Here is a 23,059-nt window from a genome sequence, read left to right on the forward strand (position 1 = left end):
CTGGGGCCCTTGCCCAGTTGCAACAGGAGCCATTTTTTAGTGCCTAAAGCAGAGGCTATGGAGCCATCCTCCACGCCTGGGGCCAACTCGCTCCAATCGATCCATGGCTGCAGGAGGGAGAGAGAGAGAGAGAGAGAGAGAAAAAGAAGCCTGATCAGGCAGTGGCGCAATGGATAGAGCGTCAGACTGAGATTTAGAGGACCCAGGTTTGAGACCCCGAGGTCGCCAGCTTGAGCACAGGCTCATCTGGTTTGAGCAAAGCTCACCAGCTTGGACCCAAGGTCACTGGCTCCATGAGCAAGAGCTTACTCTGTCTGCTGTAGCCCCCCCCCCCCCATCAAGGCACATATGAGAAAGCAATCAATGAGTAACTAAAGTGCACAATAAAAAACTGATGATTGATGCTTCTCATCTCTCTCTGTTCCTGTCTGTCTGTCCCTATCTATCCCTCTCTCTGACTCTGTCTCCGTAAAAAAAAAAGAGAGAGAGAGAGAAGCGAGAAGGGGGGGAGAGGAAAAGTAGGTGGATACTTCTCCTGTGTCCTTTGTGCCCTGACCAGAAATTAAACCCAGGACATTCACACACAGGGCTACTCTACCGGTGAGCCAACCGGACAGGACCTAGGGTTTCTGAGGTTCTAGGTTTATCCATTTACCCCATTAGTTGGTAGGAGATATGCCAGCGGGTTTTGACTACTGGAATAATAGACTGTTCCCATAAACCTTTCCAACCTAGGAATGAAGGGACTAAACTGCTGAAGGAGGTCAAGGTATTGGTTAAGGTATCAAACTGTTGGGAGTGGCCTGTGGTGGCGCAGTGGATAAAGCGTCGACCTGGAAATGCTGAGGTCCCCGGTTCGAAATCCTGGGCTTGCCTGGTCAAGGCACATATGGGAGTTGATGCTTCTAGCTCCTCCCCCCTTCTCTCTCTGTCTCTCCTCTCTCTCTCTCTCTCTCTCTCTCTCTCTCTCCTCTCTAAAATGAATAAAAAATATATCTATGAAACTGCTGGGAGTTAGGCTCCCCAGGTCATAAGGGGAAGTCGGGGGTCAAAGGTCGGGTTCCGGTCAAGTTGGAATGAAACCGGAAGTACCCAATCGGGTCCACTCTGAACCGGGTCTTTCAGCCACGTGACTAAACCTCTGAGTTTCAGCACCGTGAGGGGGCGGAATTTGGGGCCTCCAATGGTAGCGTGGGTGTCCTTCCACCTCAGCCAATCAGCGCAAAGAGACAATGAAATTTAAAACTCCACCCTCCCCCTGTCTTCCTCCCACCCCCTCCGCAGGGACTTGTCCCGAAAGCGTTTGTAGAAAGTGCGGCCGCTCGCTCCGCCCCCGACCGAGGAGGCGGGGAGAAGGGCGGGCTTTTCTTCCCACGTCCGCCTATCAAAGTTCGCAGTTTGAAGAGAGGCGGGTGGAGGCGCCAATCAGGGCAGCAGCCGGTGCTCCGTAGAGCAGTTGGCTACAGTTGTTGCAACTTTTTTCGAAAGCTGCGTTTCCCGGGAGATCCTAAGCGGTGACAGACCAGAGCCATGGCTAGAGGTATTTGCTCAGGTTACCAGCGCCTGGGCGGCTGGGATGGGGATTCGCAGTGAAGGAGGGACCAGGGTGGTGGGAGCGGTGGCGGAGAGGCATCCTCCTGTGGGCTGCTCCCACGGAGCGCGGGGACTTGTGGTGGGACTGGGGCGGGGGGGGACGCTGCGGAACCTTCCTGTCCCCGCACCCCACCTCCAGAAGCCTTCAAAATCTCTTCCCACTCCCGTGCCTCGGTTTCCTCTAAGTGTAGGCACCAGCTGGCTGGCCTCTCCAGAGGCAACGGATCCATATGTCAAAGCTCTTTGGAAATTAAAGCACAGGACACCTAGGGAATGGTTGTTATTGATGCAAAGACGGAGGGAGGGCAAAGCTTCGCCCGCTGGGCTCTCACTGTTGGGAAAATAGGGGACCTTGAGGCGAGGGCGCGGATCGGTAACCCACATCGTGGCAAGCGCTTCGGAGTGGACACGGCGGCAGGCGCTTTCCTTCCTCCCCACACCCTGGGTCAGCTCTGCGCCGCTAGGGCAGGGACCCGGCCCCGCTGGCCCACATTGGGATAAGTCGGGTTCCCTGTACCTCCCGGGGCAGCCCTTCGTCCCGAAGCTGACCAGGACTCCTGCCCATCGGAGGTGGTTTGGGTGGGATACCTGGCACAGCCGCGGGAGGCGATGTCCCTGACCGAAGTCCTTCCTTGCACACCTAGTTTGCTGTCAGGACTGTAAGACCCACGTTATGCGGCAAAGTGATCTCCAACTGCTGGTCATTTCCAGCCGCTGAGTATCCTTCATGCAAAAACTTGAGCATGACGTTTGGCCAGAATGATTATTATTTAAATTTTTTTATTTATTGATTTTAGAGAGCGAGAGAAAGAGAGAGATATCAATCTCTATCATCAATCTATTTCTGAGTGTTCCCTAATCGGGGATATGGGAGGACACTAATCAACCCAGGTATACTGCCAGGGCTAGAATTACTATTTTTAAAAAATAAGTTGAGATTTTACATTTCCCCTCAATATACCAAGGCATTGCATTTTAGTAGGCATTTACCTTAATGCAATATGCTCCCTATAGCAACAATAATAAGGATCCATTAAGCAAATCTTTATTGGGGCCCTTTCTTTTCAGGCCCTGCACCCAATTGCATCATTTATTCTCCCAGCATCCCTCTTGGGTCATTTGGGACAAGACTTACCCAGATTCTGATTAAGAAATGAGGCACACAGTGAACTTCAAGTTAAAGAGCTTAATAACTCAATTCACAGAGGAAATTAAGACGAATATTTTTCTTCAGAAAAGTGTTAAGCATCTGAAATATATTTAATAGTATCTGACTGATTTATCTGATAAATCTTAATAAAAATATGCATCCCTGACTCATTTTCCCACCATAACAAAATCATTTAAACTACCTATTTCAATAGTAGAAATTAAAAAAAAAGTTTGCCTTAATTAATCAGTAAGTAGGGACAAAAAACTAAGCATTTTGCGATTGAAATACTTAAATACTGCCTGACCAGGCGGTGGCGCAGTGGATAGAGCGTCGGACTGGGATGCGGAAGTACCCAGGTTCGAGACTCCGAGGTCGCGCGCGGGCTCATCTGGCTTGAGCAAAGAGCTCGCCAGCTTGGACCCAAGGTCGCTGGCTCCAGCAGGGGGTTACTCGGTCTGCTGAAGGCCCACGGTCAAGGCACATGTGAGAAAGCAATCAATGAACAACTAAGAAGTCGCAACGCGCAACGAGAAACTGATGGTTGATGCTTCTCATCTCTCTCTGTTCCTGTCTGTCTGTCCCTGTCTATCTCTGCCTCTGTAAAAAAAAAAAAAAAGAAATACTTAAATACTTATTATGGGCCCAATAATACTTTAGTTGTTACCAATACTTAATAATTACCATTAAGGGCCAAGCACTTTATTATCTCAGTTAAATCTTTACAAATTGTTATTTCCATTTTTCTTTTTCTTTTTTGTATTTTTTGTATTTTTTGAAGTTGGAAACGGGGAGGCAGTCAGACAGATTCCTGCATGCACCCAACCGGGATCCACCCGGCATGCCCACCAGGGGGTGATGCTCTGCCCATCTGGGGCGTTGCTCTGTTGCAACCAGAGCCATTCTAGCGCCTGAGGCAGAGGCCACAGAGCCATCCTCAGTGCTCAGGCCAACCTTGCTCTGATGAAGCCTTGGCTGCGAGAGGGGAAGAGAGAGACAGAGAGGAAGGAGAGGGGGAGGGGTGGAGAAGCAGATGGGCGCTTCTCCTGTGTGCTCTGGCCGGGAATTGAACCCGGGACTCCTGCATACCAGGCTGACACTCTACCACTGAGCCAACCAGCCAGAGCCTATTTCTATTTTTCAGAGGTGGAAGCTGAAGTCCAAAGTCGCTATCTAGACTCTGACCACGCTGTGCCTGTGCTGGTTGCACTGTACCTTTCTTACCCAGGCAGGACCAAGTGTCCCCAACTCCTACCATGCAGGCTTACACATCACCTTTGTAGTTTATTGGTTAGTGATTCTCACGGTCTCACTTGACCTCCAAATTAGTAGTTACTTGTGTCTTAGGCTGCATCTTTTTTTTTTTTTTTTTTTTTTTTTACAGAGAGAGAGTCAGAGAAAGGGATAGATAGGGGCAGACAGACAGGAATGGAGAGAGATGAGAAGCATCAATCATTAGTTTTTCGTTGCAACACCTTAGTTGTTCATTGACTACTTTCTCATATGTGCCTTGACCATGGGCCTTCAGCAGACCGAGTAACCCCTTGCTCAAGCCAAAGACCTTGGGTCCAAGCAGGTGAGCTTTTGCTCAAACTAGATGAGCCCGTGCTCAAACTAGCGACCTCGGGGTCTCAAACCTGGGTCCTCGGCGTCCCAGTCTGACGCTCTATTCACTGTGCCACCACCTGGTCAGCCTGGTCAGGCTTAGGCTGCATCATTCTTGCAAACTAGTAAATTGGGCATTTGGTATCATTAATATCAAATCATTTATAGTACTTCAAATGAGGGGGTCAATTTTCTTTTCTTTCTTTAAGACAAGTGGTCTTTGTTCCCAACTTGCAGTTCACTTTGAGGGGCCTGCTGGGCCATATGAACAAAAGGCTCAGACACCCAGCAATTTCTCTCTGGTTTTTTTTTGTTTTTGTTTTTAATTAATTAATTAATTAATTTTTACAGAGATAGAAAGGGAGTCAGAGAGAGGGATAGACAGGGACAGAAAGAGATGAGAAGCATCAATCATTAGTTTTTCATTGCGTGTTGCAACACCTTAATTGTTCATTGATTGCTTTCTCATATGTGCCTTGACCACGGGCCTTCAGCAGACTGAGTAACCCCTTGCTGGAGCCAGTGACCTTGGGTTCAAGCTGGTGGGCTTTTGCTCAAACCAGGTGAGCCCGCGCTCAAGCTGGTGATCTTGGGGTCTTGAACCTGGGTCTTCTGCATCCCAGTCCAACGCTCTATCCACTGCGCCACTGCCTGGTCAGGCCCTCTCTGGTTTTGAAGTTTTACAATCAAAAATGAAAAGAAAGCAAAAAAAATAAATAAATAAAGTTTAACAATCATGTACATATTTTCAGCCTTGAATGCGTTAGCTTGAAAAAGATCAGTCCACCTCTCCTCACTGTCAGATGGCCTTGTAAATGGTCTGCCTCTTTGCACTTCTGCCATCTCCAATTTGTCATTTCAGCAGCAGCTAGAATGGTCCCCAAGAACACAGATTACCATGTGACCTTCACTAATCCCCTTACCACCAACCTCACTACTGCTCTTAGGATCAAATTCACAGTCCTCATTGTGGACTATCAGGCCTTACTGACCCCTCTGTTCTCACTGTGATCCATTGGTCTATGTTCACTGTTGTATCCTTACCACAGGGCCTGAGACAAAGAAGTTTTCAATAAATGTTTGTGGAATGAGTGAATTGCTGTGTTAGTGTCTGAGTTCAAGGAAAGCAATATGCATTCTTCATGGTAAAGTACCCTCATATAGCAGAGCTGGCTTCAGAAACCTTGGCAAGTGATCATTCTTTTCCCTGAGCCTCAATTTCAACATCTGTAAAATAGTAGTACCTTCTCATAAATGTTTGGGAAAGTTCAATTTAATAATGCCTTATTACAGGGCTGAACTGGTAGTAAATATTCGATAAGGATTAAGTCTTTGTAGCATTGCTGTCGAATTCTCTTTCTATGAGGTCCTGGGAAACGTTAAGAATTTTTATTTCTGCTAATGGGTGTATTTGTTACATGTAAATATGGATACCTTAGGTATAGAGAAAGCTTGTTTTGAAGCTTATACTTAATGATTGGTGTTACTGTTTCTAGAGCCATGTGGTTGAGAGGAATAGGTGCTAGACTTGTACTTGAATGTACCCCCTTGCATTTGACTAAAATGGAGAACACTATGGCCAGGAGTTTGTGTGTGTAGGGCGGGGGTTAAAAAATAGTATGTGAAACGGATAAGGTGATCTGAGCAGCTGCTTCCTGCTCTCAAGTCATGATTCTTGTGGTAGTTTGGCAACTGCAAACCTTTTCTGCTCCTGTAGTTGTGATAGACACTGTTTGAAATGGCTCCACCTGGGTGTCAAGAGTGTCACTTTAGAATCCTCTTTCACTCTTGGTATGGCCTCCTGGTGTTCAAGTGGGCAGAATTAGAGTTTGGGAGGATGGGGGTATGGTGGGGTGGGGGAGTGGGCAGTATTCCCCAGCCCTGCCCTGAAGGATTCTAAAGTGAGAGCTGATCTGAGAGGCTTTTTTCTGAGCTGTGTCTTGCTGTTTAATCCTACCCAGTCTTATCCCTTCTAAGGAGAGGTAGCCATTTAAAGTGACAGCTACTTGTTTTCCATTGAACTTACTGCAATGACACTGGTTAACATAATAATGCTGGTATCCAGTACCCAATTTTACAACACACTGTATTTTGTGTTCACCCCCCCCTCCAAGAAAGTGACAGCTATTTGTTTAATCTGTTAATTTTTTTTAATTTTTTCTTTATTTTTTATTTATTCATTTTAGACAGGAGAGGGAGAGACAGAGAGAGAGGAGAGACAGAGAGAGAGAAGGGGGGAGGAGCTGGAAGCATCAACTCCCATATGTGCCTTGACCAGGCAAGCCCAGGGTTTCGAGCCGGCAACCTCAGCATTTCCAGGTCGACGCTTTATCCACTGCGCCACCACAGGTCAGGCTAATCTGTTAATTTTTCAAGGTGCCTTGGGTGGGTTATAGAATTCAAGGTTCTTGCTTTTTATCCATGAGGACCCTGAGGCCTAGATTGGGAATGTGACTTGGCCATGGTCACAAAGTACCTCTGGGTCTGTGCAGGGAGGGAAACCCAATCTTGCTCCTGGGTCGTGACCCAAGCAACAGGAACTAGGTGCCCCTAGGTGTCTTGTTTACATCTGACTTTGCACAAATACAGGGACTCTTTGGCCTCTTTGGCCTTGAGCCCTCAAACCCTGATGACCAGAGTTTAGTGACACAGGGCAATGAGACACCCAAGTTCCTGGAACCCCTGCCTATCTCATTATACAGTTTTTTGAAAAATTGATTTTAGAGAGAGAAAAATCAATTTGTTCTTCCACTTATTTATACATTCATTGGTTGATTTTCTTGTATGTGCCCTGACTGGGGATAGAACTTGCAACCTTGGTGTATCAGGACGATGGTCTAACCAACTGAACTGCCCAGCCAGGGCCTCTAGCACATTTTCTTAAGGAGAGTGGGGGTGGGGACAGGAGACCTCTGTGACTTGCTTAACCCTCTGCAACACCATTTGCTCGTCCAACTGTCATTTCCTCATCTGTAACCAGGAAGGGTAGAGGCTGGGAGTGTAGACTCTGGGGTCAGTTGCCTGGAAATGCATTTCTGGTTCGGAGAACTTGTCCAACCTCCTCACTTTTCTGATCCTTGGTTTCCCATCTGTGGAAAAGAGATAATAACAGTGTGTACTTTTCTAGGGCTGCTGTGAGGTTTTAACGAGATAACTTAAGCAAGAGCAGCCAGCACCCAGCACACTTTCTTTTACAACCCCGCCTCTGTTTCCCTCAGGGCCTGTACCTGTCAAATGCATACCGCCCGGGCATCTCACTTTCTAGTTCTGTGGCCCTGGGCAAGCCCGTGCACCTTCGTATCCTCCTCTTAAATGGGTTTGCCACAGTATCTGCCTCTCCTGGGCTTGCGGAAAGGATTAAATAAATGCCCATAAAAACGCCTCGTGAACCCAGGCTCGGGCACACCGCTGCTGGATGCGCTTGACACCGACGGGTCTCCCAAAATATCCGTGAACCCGCGAGAGGAGCCTGGTGGGCCGAGAGCCTGGGCTGTCATTACCATGTTTCCCTCCCGGTCCTCGGCGAGTGGCTGAGGACGCGCGCGAGAGGGCGCGCCCGAGTCAGGATTGGCGGCGCCCTCATGGCCCGCCCGCCTCCCCCGGAGCCGCCGCGCAGCACCGCCCCTGCCGGCCCCTCCCCGCGCCGGCAGCCCACGGTGGGCGGTGGCGAGTGAGCAGGCGGGCGGGCCGCGAAGGAAGCGCCGCCAGCGCCTCCCTCCAGCGTTCTCGGTCCCGGGCCGTCCCGGGCTGCCGCGGCGCGCGGGTGCCTGGCCCTGCCTCGCAGGCCATGGGGGAAGGGGGCGCCGTGGGGCGCCGCCGGCCCTTCCCCGGGGCGCCGCGGCGGCGCTGGTGGCGGCGGCAGCAGCAGCAGCAGCGGCAGCGGCAGCGGTGGTGGCCGGGCCGCGGCGGCGGCGGCGAAGGCACGGGGCGCGCCGCCATGGGCCTGGCCGGGCTGCAGGTGGGTGTGTCGGGCCCGGCCGCGCGGGGGGCGGACGGCGCGCGGGGCCCAGCGGGGCCGCGGGCGGCGGGAGGGCGACACGGGCCCCGGCCTGGTCCGGCCGGCCGGCCCCTGCCTTCCGGCGAGGTGGGAGGCCCATCGCCGCCGGGCCCTCGGAACATGGCTGCGGCGGGAGGCGCCGCCGCGGCGCCCGGCCCGGGCGGCCCCGCTCCCCGCCCCGCCGCGCCCTGAGCGCCCCCTCCCCCGCTTCCCCCGGGTCCCCTTCTCCAGGCAGGAAGATGTCCAAGCCCCGCGCGGTGGAGGCGGCGGCGGCGGCGGCGGCGGTGGCGGTGGCAGCGACGGCCCCGGGCCCGGAGATGGTGGAGCGGAGGGGCCCGGGGAGGCCCCGCACCAACGGGGTAAGCAGGCACCCTCCCCGCACTCACTCAGCGCGCCCCGAGGGCCGAGCGCCCCCGCCGGCCCCGCGCCGTGAACACGTGGGCTCGCCCCGCGGCCCCCGCCCGCCGCCCTGGGGCAGGGATGCGGGCGGGACGCCCAGCCGGGCAGCTTCCTTTTCTGTGGCCTGCCTGGGAGTGGCGTCCACACTTGCTCCGCCATGACCCTGGCAGTATGTGACCTCGGAAAAGTTTGTGTCTTTATGGCATTTCAGCACCCCGAGACCTAGCTGCCCCGAAGGTGGCTGCCTCCCCAGGGTGTGCGGGGCCTGCCTGGGCCCCTCAGAGCGTAATGGGTCTCCCTGACTTGGTGTTGAAATGGCTCTCCAGACAGAAAGGCCCCTAGCAATGCTTCGTGCTTACTCAGAAGAGGAGCCCCACACCCAGAAACACCAGCAGTGATCTGCACTGCCCCACCCGCCTGCCCACCCTCCTGTTAATGCCAAGATGCCATTTGCAGTAGAATGACGCCCTAAATGAGCTGGCACTAGGTCCTGCTTTCATTAGCTCTCTGCTTCCTACTCAGCCACGGTTACCCCAGAGAATTTCCCCAACCGCAGTCCAGTCCACGTTCTGGGAGGCTGCTGGGCTGCTTTGGTTTGAGAGGGGCCAGGTTTGGGTACACAGAAGGCTGGGGCAGTGGTGACAAGTCCTGCCAGCTAACCTCTGGACCAAGAAGTGGTTAATCAGGTTCCCTGAGACCTGTTTTGTGCCAGAGGCCCTGCAGCTCCTGCCCATAGGCAGCCTTTCAAAGTCCTCATTTGTTCCCTCTGGGTCATTTTGACCTCCCTGCTACTTACTGGTAGGTTGTCTTATATTGACCTTGTGGATAGCTGGTTTTCCCGCTGACCAGATGTCCCCTTAGTGACCAGAATTAGAGGCCACGTGTACAGGAAACTTCCAGCTTGTTCCTGGGGGATTCAAAACCCTCACTGCTGTGCTGGGGCTGGCATCCCCAGGAGCCCTGCTTTGGAAAGATGATGATGTCGGGTTTTTTGTCTTTTGTGTTCTGCATGCCCCTTCTCCATTAAATGCTGTGGGATCTCCTTCTTAAAGCCTCTTTCAGAATATGCATTTGTCGTTTTAGGAGAATGTGTTTACCGGGCAGTCAAAGATCTATACCTACATGAGCCCGAACAAATGCTCTGGAATACGTTCCCCCCTTCAGGAAGAGAACTCAGTTGCACATCACGAAGTCAAATGCCAGGGGAAGCCATTAACCGGAATCTACAGGAAACGGGAAGGTAAGCCTCCGAAATGGCCCTGCTCTGACCACAGCTGGCGGGTCGGGTGGCAGAAGCCTTTTTTCTCCATAATTATACCTCTTGATTAAATTTTTATCCAGCCTTTTCACACCTGAGTCTGAAAGGAACGATGTTTTGTCTCGCTGCTAAGAAACACAAGACTTGGGAAAGAGTGGCCTATCCCAGGGCATGTGCCCTGTTGGTCTAACAGGTTCTCCTGCTTTCACAGGAGTTGGCATGTCCTTCGAACTTGATTATCTTGCCAAATAGCAAAAATAATGCACCTGATTTGCAGTTAAAGAGGCTCACAGATGCCAGAAGTACAGAAATGATGAGTCTTAGGTTGTTCAGACCAGTCACTTGCAGTCCTGACTGTTGTGTGAACGCCGGGATCTGATCTCCTTTTTTTATGAGCTGGCCTTGACTTCGTTTCTAAAGTTTCTTTCCACTCAAGTATTCAGAGCTACTCTGTAAAAGCAGCATAATTGCAATGAGTTAAAATATTGAACAAGAAAATGCACAAGTATTGAGGATTCTGTCTGGCTCAGCCAAACAAGCTGAAACCACCTAGAAATCTTGCTTTAATCTAAATATTCCCTTTCCAAGTGGCATTGGAGAGCGTAAGCTCTTCCTGATTCACCACGCTTCCTTCTCATAAAAGTGGTTTTAAAGAAGCAGAATTCTGGGCCCTGGTTGGGTAGCTTGGTAGGTAGTTATGTCATCCTGACATGCTGAAGTGTGGATTTGATCCCTGGTCAGGGCGCATGCAAGAGTCAACCAGTGATGGTGTGAATGAGTGGAACAACAAATCGATGTCTCGCTCTCTGTCTCTATGTCTGTCTCCCTTTCTTTTTCTCTAAAAATAAATTAAAAAATTAGGCCCTGGCCGGTTGGCTCAGTGGTAGAGCGTTGGCCTGGCGTGTGGGGGACCCAGGTTCGATTCCCGGCCAGGGCACATAGGAGAAGCGCCCATTTGCTTCTCCACCCCCCCTCCTTCCTCTCTGTCTCTCTCTTCCCCTCCCACAGCCGAGGCTCCATTGGAGCAGGGATGGCCCGGACGCTGGGGATGGCTCCTTGGCCTCTGCCCCAGGCACTAGAGTGGCTCTGGTCGCAACGGAGCGACGCCCTGGAGGGGCAGAGCATTGCCCCCTGGTGGGCGTGCCGGGTGGATCCCGGTCGGGCGCATGCGGGAGTCTGTCTGACTGTCTCTCCCCGTTTCCAGCTTCAGAAAAATACAAAAAAAAAAAAAAAAATTAAATCCCCCCCACAAAAAAAAGGAAACAGAACTTTGGCCACCAGCAGCTCCATACAAGGAAGCCTTGTATTTGTTAACAGGAAAAAATGTGTCATAAGCAATGGGTCAGCCCAACTTCTGGGGCCAGATCGGAGCACCAGAGACAGGAGCTAGCACCAGCTTGATGTGCACAGGGCGATGCTATATTGTTTGGTGTTCCAGCGACCTGGGTTCTTCCTCTGCCACTTACATGGAGGGAGCCTGGGAGTGTTGCACATTTTTTCTGAGCCTCAGTTCTCCCATTTGTAAAATGGCTACTCTGAAGATCAGTTAAGACATGGGTGTCAGAGGACTTTGTGACAGGCTCCATCCCATGGTCCTTCCTCTGCCAATATCAGCTGTCATAGCCTACTCCTCTCTGCATTGGCACCTCTTAGGGTAGCACCTGCCATGCAAAGACTGGGGAGGGAGTTCTCTACATGTGCTCAGCCTGTCTGGCATCCCTTCTGGAATGGGGTGGGATATAAGTGATCCTCCATGGTGACAGGTTGCACGTGCAAGCTCGTTTAGCTCATAGTGTTAATAAATGGCAATGATTAGAATTTTGGGCTAGATGTACTTTGGAGGAGGCCCTCAAGAGCCAGGCTCTTATCTTTGATTCTCGATCTTTTTTCTGCCTGGATGTGACAGCTGACATTCATGGGCACCACCCACTCCTAAGGTTGCACACAACATGGTGGCCTTAAATCCCCCTGGTTCCACTCAAGAAGACGTAAGGGAGTAAGAATGGTCTGGAGGAGTTTTGATATATTTTTAAAATTTTTTCATCGCCCCCAAAGAAACCAAGTATTAGCAGGCATGCCCAATTTCTCCCCATCTCCAGCCCCAACCAACTACCAGTGTGCTTTTTGCCTCTGTGGCTCTGCCTGCTCTGAGCATTCCCTAGAAGTGGGATCTGGTGATACGTGGCCTTTTGGGCCTGGCCTCTTTCACTTAGCATCGTGTTTTCGAGATGCATCACGTCATAACGGGGGTCCGTACTTTATTCTTTCCTGTGACTAGATAATATCCCATCATGCGGATGGACCACGTTTTATTTGCTCGTCCATCAGTTGATGGGTATTTGGGTTGTTTCCACTTTTGGCTATTATGAATAAGCTGCTCTAAATATTCATATACAGGTTTTGATGTAGACATATGTTTTTAATTCTCTTCATGAATGCCCAGGAGTGGAATTGCTGGGTCAGATGGTAACTCCATGTTTAACTTTTTGAAGAACTACCTAACTCTTTTTTTTCCAAAGTGACGGCGCCATTTTATATTCCTACCAGCCACATATTATTTACTTAGTTTTTAAAAAGTAAATCATTTATTATTAAAAAAAAATTTTAATTCATATTTATTGATTTGAAAGGAAAGGGGGGAGAGAAAGTTAGAAATGACGATTTGTTGTTTCACTTACATATGCATTCATTGGTTGATTCTTGTGTGTGCCCTGACTGGGGATTGAACCCACAACCTTGGTATATCGGGATGACGCTCTAGCCAACTGAGCTACTCAGCCAGGGCAAATCAGTTTTTAAAAAGCGGCTAGTTCACCAGCACTGGAGCTCCACAACTGTTTCGGTAACATCATGTTCAACGTTTCTCCCTCACAATGTACTGACTGACCAGTGTCCAGGCACTGAGCTGAGAACCACTGCGAATGTTAGGCTTTGACCACTTGGGTAGCAGGAACTGGAATGAGGCATACAGGTGGATCCTGAGGAAGGGGCTCTGCGTTGCACCTGTTCCCATACTCCAACACTGGCCCCTCTTTAGGGATTAGCTTTACTCCTGGGGCCTGCAGCCCCGTTCCTGAAAGCGATTCATTGGGCGCTTATGCTGGGATGACTGTCAGTGGCACTTCTAATTCAGGCCCCTCCCGCCCCCATATGCAGAAGACCAGATGTGTTCATGAGGGACACCCTTTCACAATGGATGCAGACATTAGATCACCACTAGGTCCACTTAAACATCTTGCTATTTTTGTCAGATCTATCTCAATAAAGTTGGAAAAAATTGCAGAAGACCAGACGCTCTCTACCCAGTGTCTGAGGTCAGAAAGTAAAGCCAGATGGTTCTCCCCTGAAAGCCATCAGTGGATACTGGATCTGACAGACCCAATGCCCACGCACCCCTGACCCTGCCTTCTCCCAGAGCCTGTCTTAGCAAGCAGCTGATGGTCTAGAAATTGGGAGACGGCGCCTAGAATAAACCTCCCTTTCTCCACTCTCTGCCTACAGAGAAGAGAAACACTGGGAACGCAATACGAAGCACCATGAAGTCCGAGGAACTCAAGATCAAAGACGCCAGGAGAGGTCCCCTGGCACCTTTTCCAAACCAAAAATCCGAAGCAGCAGAACCTCCAAAAACTCCAACCTCGTCTTGTGATTCCCCCAATGCAGCCATCGCCAAGCAAGGCCTCAAAAAGCCCATCAAGGGCAAGCCGGCCCCTCGGAAAAAGTACGTGCTCCCCTGGGTGCCCTCCTCCTGCACAGCGGTTCGATTTCCCTGACCCCAGCAGATAGAGTTGTGAAGCCAGCCACCCTTTCAGCCTCTCTTGTGCTAAAGGCTCCCATCCCTTGAGTTCCTATCAGTGACACCATTATGTGCCAGCATCCCAGTCCGGCAGGCGTCCAGAGCTCAAAGGCCCTCCCCTCCCCCACTGAGAGAGGCAGCCTGCTTTGGACAGTCTGAGGCCTCCGTGGCTAGGTGAGCCCATGCGCCCTCAGGCTGCAGCAGACACAGGCAGCTCAGTGACAGTGTTTCCGAGGAGCCACCGCCCCTCCCCAGCTGTGTGCCTCCTCGGTGCCAGTATGGTTTTCCTCTTTTTTCCGTCCCACCCCAGAACTCAAGGAAAAACGCAACAGAATCGCAAACTCACAGATTTCTACCCGGTGCGGAGGAGCTCCCGGAAGAGCAAAGCTGAGCTGCAGGTAGTCACGTGGTTTTCATTTTCGCTGTGGGAGGGGCAGGGCTGCTCAGTGAGCGGTGCTCAGCATGCAGACCTGAGCTTTGTGTGTGTCATCCTGAAGCATGTGTCTGCCTCCATGGCCTCGGTCTTCTCCATGGTCTAGTGGGGATCACCATGACACTTGAGGTCACCATGCAGCTGGTAAGATGCGTCTGGGAGGAGCCTCCTAACCTGTGGATCGTGGCAAGGGTGGTCAGGTGTTACCGGAAAAGGGCCTTCCCAGGGCCTGTTGGCAGGGCCCTTGGAGCCTGGGACCAGGGGGAAGGCCGCGTATCCTTTTGGAGGCTGGTCTGTCTGCTTGTCCAGAAGTTCCTGTGTTGTGTCTCGAGGCAGGAAAGAGCAACGGCTGTTTGCAGCACCTTGGGCCAGTTACTTAATTGCTCAGTGCCTCAGTGGCCCTATCTGTAAAACGGGATAATGTGGCCCTATCTTGTGGGGATGTGGGGAGATTGAAATGCTTTTGTGAATGTGGGATGCTTAGCACTGTGCTTGGCACACAGATGCGCTGTGTTTCCCTGGCCTTGCCACTTCCCAAGGCTCTCTCTGCTCTTTGCCACCCAGCCATGGTCCCGAGGCACACCTGAGAAAAGAGCCAGAAGGCCCGTTGGGCAGGGGGGCGCCCGCCCTCTGTGTTTACGCAGTGCTGGGCTGAGCAGCCCTCAGTCAATATTTGATGCAGTGGGTGTGGTTGCTGCCTTGCTGTAGGAAAGCCCAGGTGTGGCCTGGCCCTGCAGCCCGGGCTGTGTCCTTGCACCCCTCCTCGGGTGTCGGGGCAGCCCCTCTGCTCTCCTACACCCCCACAGCAACCTGAAAGTAGGGGACCCCTGGCCGCAGGAGTCTCCTTCACCATTTTTTATGTGGACTCTGTAACTGCAGGCCGGGGAATCCAGCAACCTCCTCTCTTTCTAGTTCTTTGCATTGGTGAGGCTTCCTTGAAAAGAAAAACAAAACAGAGAGTCTATTCCTCCCCCCCTCAAAAAAGCAGCTTTGGCTTTATTTCCTTAGACAGGCAGTGTCTCTTGGCCAAGAAGGAGCTGTTATAAAATGTTTGCTTGCAGCGGGAGGCGGTGCTGGGTCGCTCTGAGACGGCACTGCGGAGGGCAAGAGCAGGCGGTTCCAGGCCTCGTAACCCAGCCGCTGCCCCGCCGCAGCCAAGTCGCAGTGTGCCCACACAGGCAGGCCCGTGGGGCTATGGGGTGGGGCACCACGCTGGCCTTTCTCATAAAAAACACAAGGGCTGTCTGTCTGGGGGTGGGAGGCCTGCTACAGGGCATGATGCGCCGCTGCTAAACCTTGCAGCAGGTGTGGGAGGGTACAGACACTTGCCTCCCCAGAGCTCGATCTGCGGCGCAGGAGGCTACGCCGTCACTGGACGGGCATGTTTGCGTTGGCGCTGCTGAGTGAACACTGGGGCCACGTGGTGGCTGTCCAGGCAGTGGGCCAGGGTGGTGTCCTCACCTGCCCGCCCTTCTGAATGGCAGAAAGCGGGGCTCAGGCAGGCAGGCCATAAGGGAGGGGTGTGGTGAGCCAGGGATGAAACCAAAATTCAAAGCCTGGCAATCATGTCAGTGAGTCTGAAGACAGACTGGGCAGGGCTGGGCCCAGGTTCCAGGTCCAAGTCCAGGTCCAGGGCAGGAGGGTGGGAACTGGGCTTTGGAGAGATGCCCTGAAGGGCTCATTGCTTTGTGGTGGGGGTTTTTCGCTGGTTGGCCGGTTTATGAGGTAGGCTGACAGCCAGCACTGGGACAGGGTCTGTGCCGGTTGGCAGTGCCCTGGCTTCCTCCCCAGCCCAGGCCTGGGCCTGCTGTGCCCGGCAGCCTGCCCACTCCAGCTCAGAGATGTCTTACTTCTGTCCTCTCCTATTCAGTCTCCCCTCAGGACCTCTGGGGGGGGGGTGTCTAGGGAGCCTCAAGCTGGTAGTTGGCATGCCCCAAACCACCGGGCCTCGAGGTGAAACTCAACCTCTTTGGCTCCGCATTTGGGGCATTGAGCTGGTCCCAGTTTTGCTCAGCTCGTCTCCTTGGTGCTGTGTTCAGTCGCAGCAGTAAAATGCCCCGTCACCTGCCCCAGTTTTCCTGCGAGTACTCCCACTGACACCGCCTACTGTGCCTGTCCTCACCGGGCTGCATGCTGGTCAGTAATGAATGATTCAGTGTGGTAGTTGTGTGTGTGTATGTGTGTGTGTTGTTGCTTTGAGGGCTTACTGATGTGTCAGGCACTGTTCTAGGCCAGGAGATGCCACGGGAAACAACACCAGGCCCCTATCCTCCTGGAGCTTATAAAAAGACATCCAAAAGAGCAAAATTGTTTCTGGTAGCATTTTGACAATTAATAAAACAGAGTAATTGAACAGCACAGCAAGGTTTATGCTACGTTTGCAACAGCCAGGAAAATTTCTCTGAGGAGGTGCCATTTGAAGGGAAGGGAAGGGAAGGGAAGGGAGGAAGCAAGCCAGGTAAATGGATTAGGGAAAGGGCACTCAAGAACCCACTCCTCTACCTCCCACCCCCCGCAAGTGCAAAGGCCCTGAGGTAGGAAGAAGCCTGACCTTCCCAAAGAGCCATCCAGTGTGGCCAGCATGTGGGAGCAGGGTGAGGATGTCAGAGAGGCTCGAGGGGCTGGGTCTGGATCCTGCAGAACCTCACAAGCCATTGGGGAAATGAGTTTTATCCCAGTAGCTGTGGGAAGTTGCTGAAAGGCTTCTGTATTTCTTTAAATAAACTTTTTGTTTTAGAACAATTATAGACTTACAGAGACAGAACAGAGTATTCTCATAGTCCCTTCCTTGGTTGTCCCTCCCCCACCCGCTGTTAACAACTTAGGGTACTCAGAGACATTTGTCACACTAGGGAACATTGCTGTTGGTATGTTACTATAGAAAGGGACAAAAGTAGGTGTATAGTTGTGAGTATGCAAAACAGTTCATTCTTGTATTATTTAGCAATTGTACTATTTTCCATAAGAACAACTGTGAATTTACTTTTGTCCCATCCTGTATTATAATTGGTATATTACTATTTTTTAAAAAACTTACAAAAGGCTTTAGGCAGGAACAAATGAGGTGATCTCATTTACATTTCTTAAAGACCCCTCAGGATGCTGTGGGGGGATCAGAGTGTGAGCCAGGAGACCACCAAGGTGGCTGCGAAGGTGTCCAGGCAAGGACCAGCATGGCTGGGCACCAGGCAGTGGCAGAAATGTGGAGGAGTGGGCTGGGTTCGCTTGGTTCTGTCTTATGGGGTGGGGGCGTCTTCTGCAGTGCCTAGAAAGCCCTCCTGAGGTTGCAGAAACCTGGCCATTCCCACTGCTCTGCCCCCAACACATACCACAGAAGTGACTAGAAAGGTCCTGTGGGGAGGGTCAGAACTCAGCTGTGGGCAGTGGCTCTGCTGGTCACATAGCTCCCACTTACATGTGCTGTGTTGTCTGGTGGGTTGGGGCTCCTGGTCTGTCCCTGTAGAGCTCCTTTCTGCTCCCAGCACACTGACAGAGCAGTGGGACCACAGTCAGGGATGGAGGTGGTGGCAGGAGGGGTGACCCTAGGGACAGGTGAGCAGGAGACCATTGGCCCCTCCTCAGCCTCTCTGTGCAGGGCAGTGACTCCGTGGGGGGGGGGGCATTCTTCTCACCCGCGCTCCGTCTAAGGGGCGCAGCCTCCACTCAGTCCTGGCTGATTGTGCATCGAGTCAGAGTCCTGATTTTAGGTGTCAGCGATTTCAATATTTTTTAAAACACTGCGTGGGCCAAACAGAACACAGCCACACCCATTTCTTCCTTGGGCCACTTCTGTGTCCCTCCTGGTCCATTTGAACCTCAGGTGACAAATTGTCCACAACAGATGAGTGATGAGAAAAGGATGGGGGAAGGAATGTTAAGGGGCTTGTGCATTCTTGGGGACCGATGTGATAAGAGGCCAGCGGGGGTGACCTTGTGGCATGGCCCAGGCGGGTCCAGAACACCTGGGAGAAAGGGCTGATGTGCTTCTTGCGTTTTCTTCCCAGTCTGAAGAAAGGAAAAGAATAGACCAATTGATCGAAAGTGGGAAGGAAGAAGGAATGAAGGTAAGGGTGGAGGCCCCTCCCCCCATGGAGGTCAAGAACTTAATGTCAGAGGGACACCCTATTACTTTAATCTTTTAGTGGTCACTGACTAGCCAGACTTCTTAGGTTCTCACAGGCCCACATCCTAAAACCCTTGTTAAGGGCACATCTCACACAGAAAACATAGTGGAAACCCTGTCCCCACCAGCAGTCACTCCCGGGCCCTGGCACCTGCCAGTCTTTTTCCCCATCTCTGTGGATTTGCCTCTTCTGGACATTATACACAAACGGAAGCATAGGCTAGGAAGCTGCTGTACCTGGCTTTTGTCAATTAGCATGCCGCCTGGGGAAGCTTTTAGAAGGAGAAAGTAATACATTTTTCCTAAATTCTGTTCTCCTGAGAAATGGCAATACCCAAGAAATTTGCTTTTTTCTTGGCAAATTTCAGACACATCTGGGTGGATGAGAATGAAGGAACTCTGGTGGCCAGACTGTTCTGGACTGGGATTCGGGGGTCAGAAAGCTTTAATTTCCACCACTGTCTAGGAAGATCTGAACTTAAGTCTGGGCCCCTGAAGCCACCGCCTCCCACTGCATTTGTAACGGAGTGAGGAGAAATGTAGGAGGGAAGAGGAAGAGGCCAACTGCATGGATCTGAGTCCATGCTACACCACTTCCTCACCATGGGTGCCTCAGACATGGCTCTGCCTCTCTAAGCCTCAGTTTTCTCACCTGTAAAATGGGGTGACAACCTCCTAAGGGCAGATTTCTCAGGCAGATATAACATGACAATGCTTTTGCAAATGGGTGAGGGAACTTTTCGAAGTGATGGATTTTGAGAATACATAGTTGCACATCTGGACACATTTAATGCACTTTGAACTGTATGTGTCAAGTGTGTGTGGCATAGCTCAGGAAAGCTGTTAGAATGAGCAGTGCAAGCCCCAAGCACCCCAAGCTGGCCAGGCACAGTGACATCTGCAGCTGTTTTGAACCAACCCTCCCTCTCACCACCTCCCAACAGATTGACCTCATTGATGGCAAAGGCAGGGGCGTGATCGCCACCAAGCAGTTCTCCCGGGGCGAGTTTGTGGTGGAATACCACGGGGACCTCATCGAGATCACTGATGCCAAGAAGCGGGAAGCTCTCTACGCACAAGACCCCTCTACTGGCTGCTACATGTACTATTTCCAGTATTTGAGCAAGACCTACTGGTAAGTCCAGGAGTAGTGCCATTGGCAAAGCGGATGGGCCACATGGCCAAGGGCATGAGCTCCTGATTCTGTGGCTCTGGCTTCCTATTGAGTTCTTGCCGCCTTTTCTCAAAACTGTGAAGCAGCTCCCCCCACCCCTTCCCTTCCCGTTTTTCACCTTTGGGATTGGAGCTGTTCTGAATGAAGGCTGCGTCCCCCTTGGTGCATTTGGCTGGCCGGCTCTGGAAATCGGCTGGCTGCTCCTTTCTCCATGTGGCCAGTGTAGTTAATTGTTTTTTTATTTCTTTTTTTTTTTTTTTGAACAGACTACTTTTTTAGAGCAGGTTTAGGTTCCCAGCAACATTGAGGAGAAGGTACAGAGAGTTCCCATACTCCCTGCCCACAAGCGCACAGCCTCTCGTCCTGTCCCCTCGGCATAGTTGACTTTTATTCATTTCTTTATTGTGCAGAACTCTGCAGTGGCCTCCTGGGTCCTCCACAAAGAGCCCTTTGCATTTCTGTCTCCTCCCACCCACCCCTGCCTCAGACACCCCACCCTGTGCCTCTCTGGGCTTTTAATTAATATATATATATATATATATATATATATATATATATATATATATATCCATAAATCAACATCCCACGGGAGTTGAGAGCAGGCGTGACCCGGACTGGGTTCAAAAGCCCCTCTATCAATTTATTAGTCCTCTGTCGCCCTCCCTTCCCGCCAGCGTGGACGCAACCCGAGAGACCAACCGCCTGGGGAGACTGATCAATCATAGCAAATGTGGGAACTGCCAAACCAAACTCCATGACATCGACGGCGTGCCTCACCTCATCCTCATCGCCTCCCGCGACATCAAGGCCGGGGAGGAGCTCCTGTACGACTACGGGGACCGCAGCCGGGCCTCCATCGAAGCCTACCCCTGGCTGAAGCATTGACCACCCGCCCCGCCCCCCTTCTCCCATGGACAAAGTGCCCTCAAAGGGAATGGATTTTTTTTTTTTACACTTAATCTTAGCAGATGACTTCAGATGTTTTTAAAAAGTATATTAAGATGCCTTTTCACTGTAGTATTTAAATAATAATCTGTTACAGGTTTCCAAGGTGGACTTGAAACAGATGGCCTTATATTACCAAAACTTTTATATTCTAGTTGTTTTTTGTACCTTTTTTGCATACAAGCCGAACGTTTGTGCTTCCCGTGCATGCGGTCAGAGACTCCGCACAGGTTCCGGAGGAAAGAGTCGGACAGGAACTAGGACGCTGGACTCTTCCCCGCCCCCTGCCGCCTCCCGCCGCTGGCCCCCTCGACGGGATGCTCTTAAGCTCTTGTTTTCCTGCCGTCTCAGACAGGCGCACATGGAAGTGGATGAATATTTTTTAAAAAGGTTTCACAGTAAGTTAAGTCTTCCCCTCTGCTTTCTCGAAAGCTTGCTGACCCGGTGGCCCCTGGGCACGGGCCGCGCCTAGGTTTACTCTTCCACGGGCTGCCGCTTTTTGGGGCACCTTGAAGCATCAGGGCGGGTAAATCCAAGTCGATGTGGGCAGGGAAAAGCATCACTTAGCTAGCCCCGCCAGGGCAGGGCTTCCCGAAACTGGGGTAATTCTTTATAGAAATGTGAACACTGAATTTATTTTAAAAGGATAATAAAAATCAAAAAGACAAAAACAAAAAAAAAAAGAAAACCACAGAAAACAACTTAACATGTACATAGGTCTTAAAGTGAGTGAGGTGGCTGCGTGTTTTTTGTTTTTTTGGTTTTGTTTTTGGGGTTTTTTGTTTTGTTTTTTTTGTAGAAGAGATTTGAGATGGTACTCTATTCTAATCAAAAATAAAGTTTTGTAGTGGGACCAGAATTACTTATCCAGTCCTCCCCCCTCCCCGCCCTACTCCACATTACCCCACCCCATTCTGCTGGGTGGAAACTTCCAGACCTGCTGTCAGGCTTCCCGTCAGACTAACTAGGGTTCTTCCCGTGAGATGCAGACTGCAACCATGACCCGAAGGGTGAGCCTACAAGCTCTAAAGTACAGACCCCCACCCCAGCGGAACGGGCAGGTCTGGTACCCAGGGATCAAGGCTAAGGGTAAAGTCTTCACCTTGACTGTGACAGCGGGGGGAGTAGGTAGCTTCTTCCTCCCTCCCAAAGGGGAACTGATTCTCACTCTTGTTAACCTGTGGTCCAAGGGGCCCAGGCTCTAGAGATGTGACCTGGGTTCTCCTGGCCCCCCTGGTCCCAGGTAAATGTGAATGGAGACAGGTGTGAGAGCCTGTTTTCAACCTTGATGCCCTCTAGCCCCCACCCACCCCAGCCTCATGATGGTGCTACCTAAGAAAGTCTTCCCCTCCACCCCATACTTGCCTGGGTCAGTGGTCAGCCAATTGGAGGAGGATCCGATGGAGCGTGTCAATGTGAGATTAAATGTCTTGGTTGTACCTGTTTGTGGTTAAGCTTTGTATTTAAAAAAAAAAAAGGAAATAAACTTGAAAATTATTTGTCATCATAAAATGAAACAAAAATTAAAATATTTATTGCCAGGCGAGGTCACCTGTGTGTCTGATTTTTACAAGGCAAGAGGTAGGGGCACTGGCCAGTTGGCTCAGTGGTAGAGCATTGGCCAGGTGTGTGCAAGTCCCGGGTTTGATTCCTGGTCAGGGTACACAGTAGAACCTCCCTCTGCCTCTCTACTCTTCCCCCTCTCACTTCTCTCTCTCTCTCTTTCTCTTTTCCTCCCTTCCTGCAGCCACGGCTTGATTGGAGCGAGTTGGCCCGGGTGCTTAGGATGGCTCCATGGCCTCCACCTTACACACTAAAAAATGGCTCCCATTGCAACAGAGCAAGGGCCCCAGATGGACAGAGCATTGCCCCTTAGTGGCCTTGCTAGGTGGATCCCAGTGTGGGCACATGTGGGAGACTGTCTCTGCCTCTCCTCACTAAAAAAAAATAAAAAGAGTAGTGTGTGGCCTGTGGTGGCGCAGTGGACAGAGCATCCACCTGGAACACTGAGGCTTGTCCATTAAGGCACATACAATAATCAATGAACAACTAAAGTGAAGTAACTATGAGTTAATACTTCTCATTTCCACCCACCTCGCCTCTATAAAATCAATACATTTTTTTTTTAAAGACAGGAATTGGGACTCCTGGTCTAAGACTGCTGAGATGGCATTCTGGACCAGTCTTAAAATGTTGCTGAAATTTCTTGCTAGGCCTAAGGTTGAAGCCTGGACCTCGTCCAGTTGGCTCAGTGGTAGTGCGTCAGCCCAGCACGTGGAAGTCCCAGGTTCAATTCCCAGTCAGGGCACACAGGAGAAGCACCCATCTGCTTCACCCTTCTCCTCTTCCCCTCCTGCAGCCAAGGCTCCATTGGAGCAAAGTCAGCCTGGGCGCTGAGAATGGCTCTATGGCCCCCGCCTCATGTGCTGGAATGGTCCCATTGCAATGGAGCAACACCCCAGATAGGCAGAGCATTGCCCCCTGGTGGGCATGCCGGGTGGATCCTGGTTAGGCGTATGCGGGAGTCTCTCTGCTTCCCTGCTTCTCACTTCAGAAAAACAATAAATTATATATAACGAAGTTGAA

The 23,059-nt window shown here is 51.3% G+C and overlaps 1 protein-coding gene across 6 annotated transcripts; it reads left to right on the forward strand.

Moving 5' to 3' along the window:
• The first annotated feature begins 1,492 nt into the window (after positions 1–1,492).
• Positions 1,493–22,020, forward strand: KMT5A (lysine methyltransferase 5A). Of its 6 annotated transcripts, none has more exons than XM_066260729.1 (8): positions 1,493–1,540; positions 8,577–8,704; positions 9,828–9,984; positions 13,504–13,723; positions 14,109–14,196; positions 18,236–18,295; positions 19,299–19,489; positions 20,203–22,020. In XM_066260729.1, exons 1-8 carry the CDS (start codon positions 1,531–1,533, stop codon positions 20,411–20,413), a joined length of 1,065 nt encoding a protein of 354 aa, XP_066116826.1. In that variant the 5' UTR covers positions 1,493–1,530; the 3' UTR covers positions 20,414–22,020. The 6 variants fall into 6 exon arrangements, with proteins under 6 accessions (XP_066116826.1, XP_066116828.1, XP_066116830.1 ...); XM_066260731.1 differs by having other exon boundaries at positions 1,522–1,540; positions 8,581–8,704; XM_066260733.1 differs by lacking the exon at positions 1,493–1,540 and adding an exon at positions 7,997–8,306.
• The last annotated feature ends 1,039 nt before the right edge of the window (positions 22,021–23,059 follow it).

Source organism: Saccopteryx bilineata, chromosome 2, assembly GCF_036850765.1.
Source record: "Saccopteryx bilineata isolate mSacBil1 chromosome 2, mSacBil1_pri_phased_curated, whole genome shotgun sequence".
Taxonomy (NCBI): Eukaryota; Metazoa; Chordata; class Mammalia; order Chiroptera; family Emballonuridae; genus Saccopteryx; species Saccopteryx bilineata.

Bases quoted from the DNA above. Each gene is read 5' to 3' on its own strand.
- KMT5A (XM_066260728.1), top strand. From the start codon at position 8,136: ATGGGGGAAGGGGGCGCCGTGGGGCGCCGCCGGCCCTTCCCCGGGGCG. The intron at 9,985-13,503 runs GTAAGCCTCCGA...CTCTGCCTACAG, and splicing joins AATCTACAGGAAACGGGAAG to AGAAGAGAAACACTGGGAAC. The intron at 18,296-19,298 runs GTAAGGGTGGAG...ACCTCCCAACAG, and splicing joins GGAAGGAAGAAGGAATGAAG to ATTGACCTCATTGATGGCAA.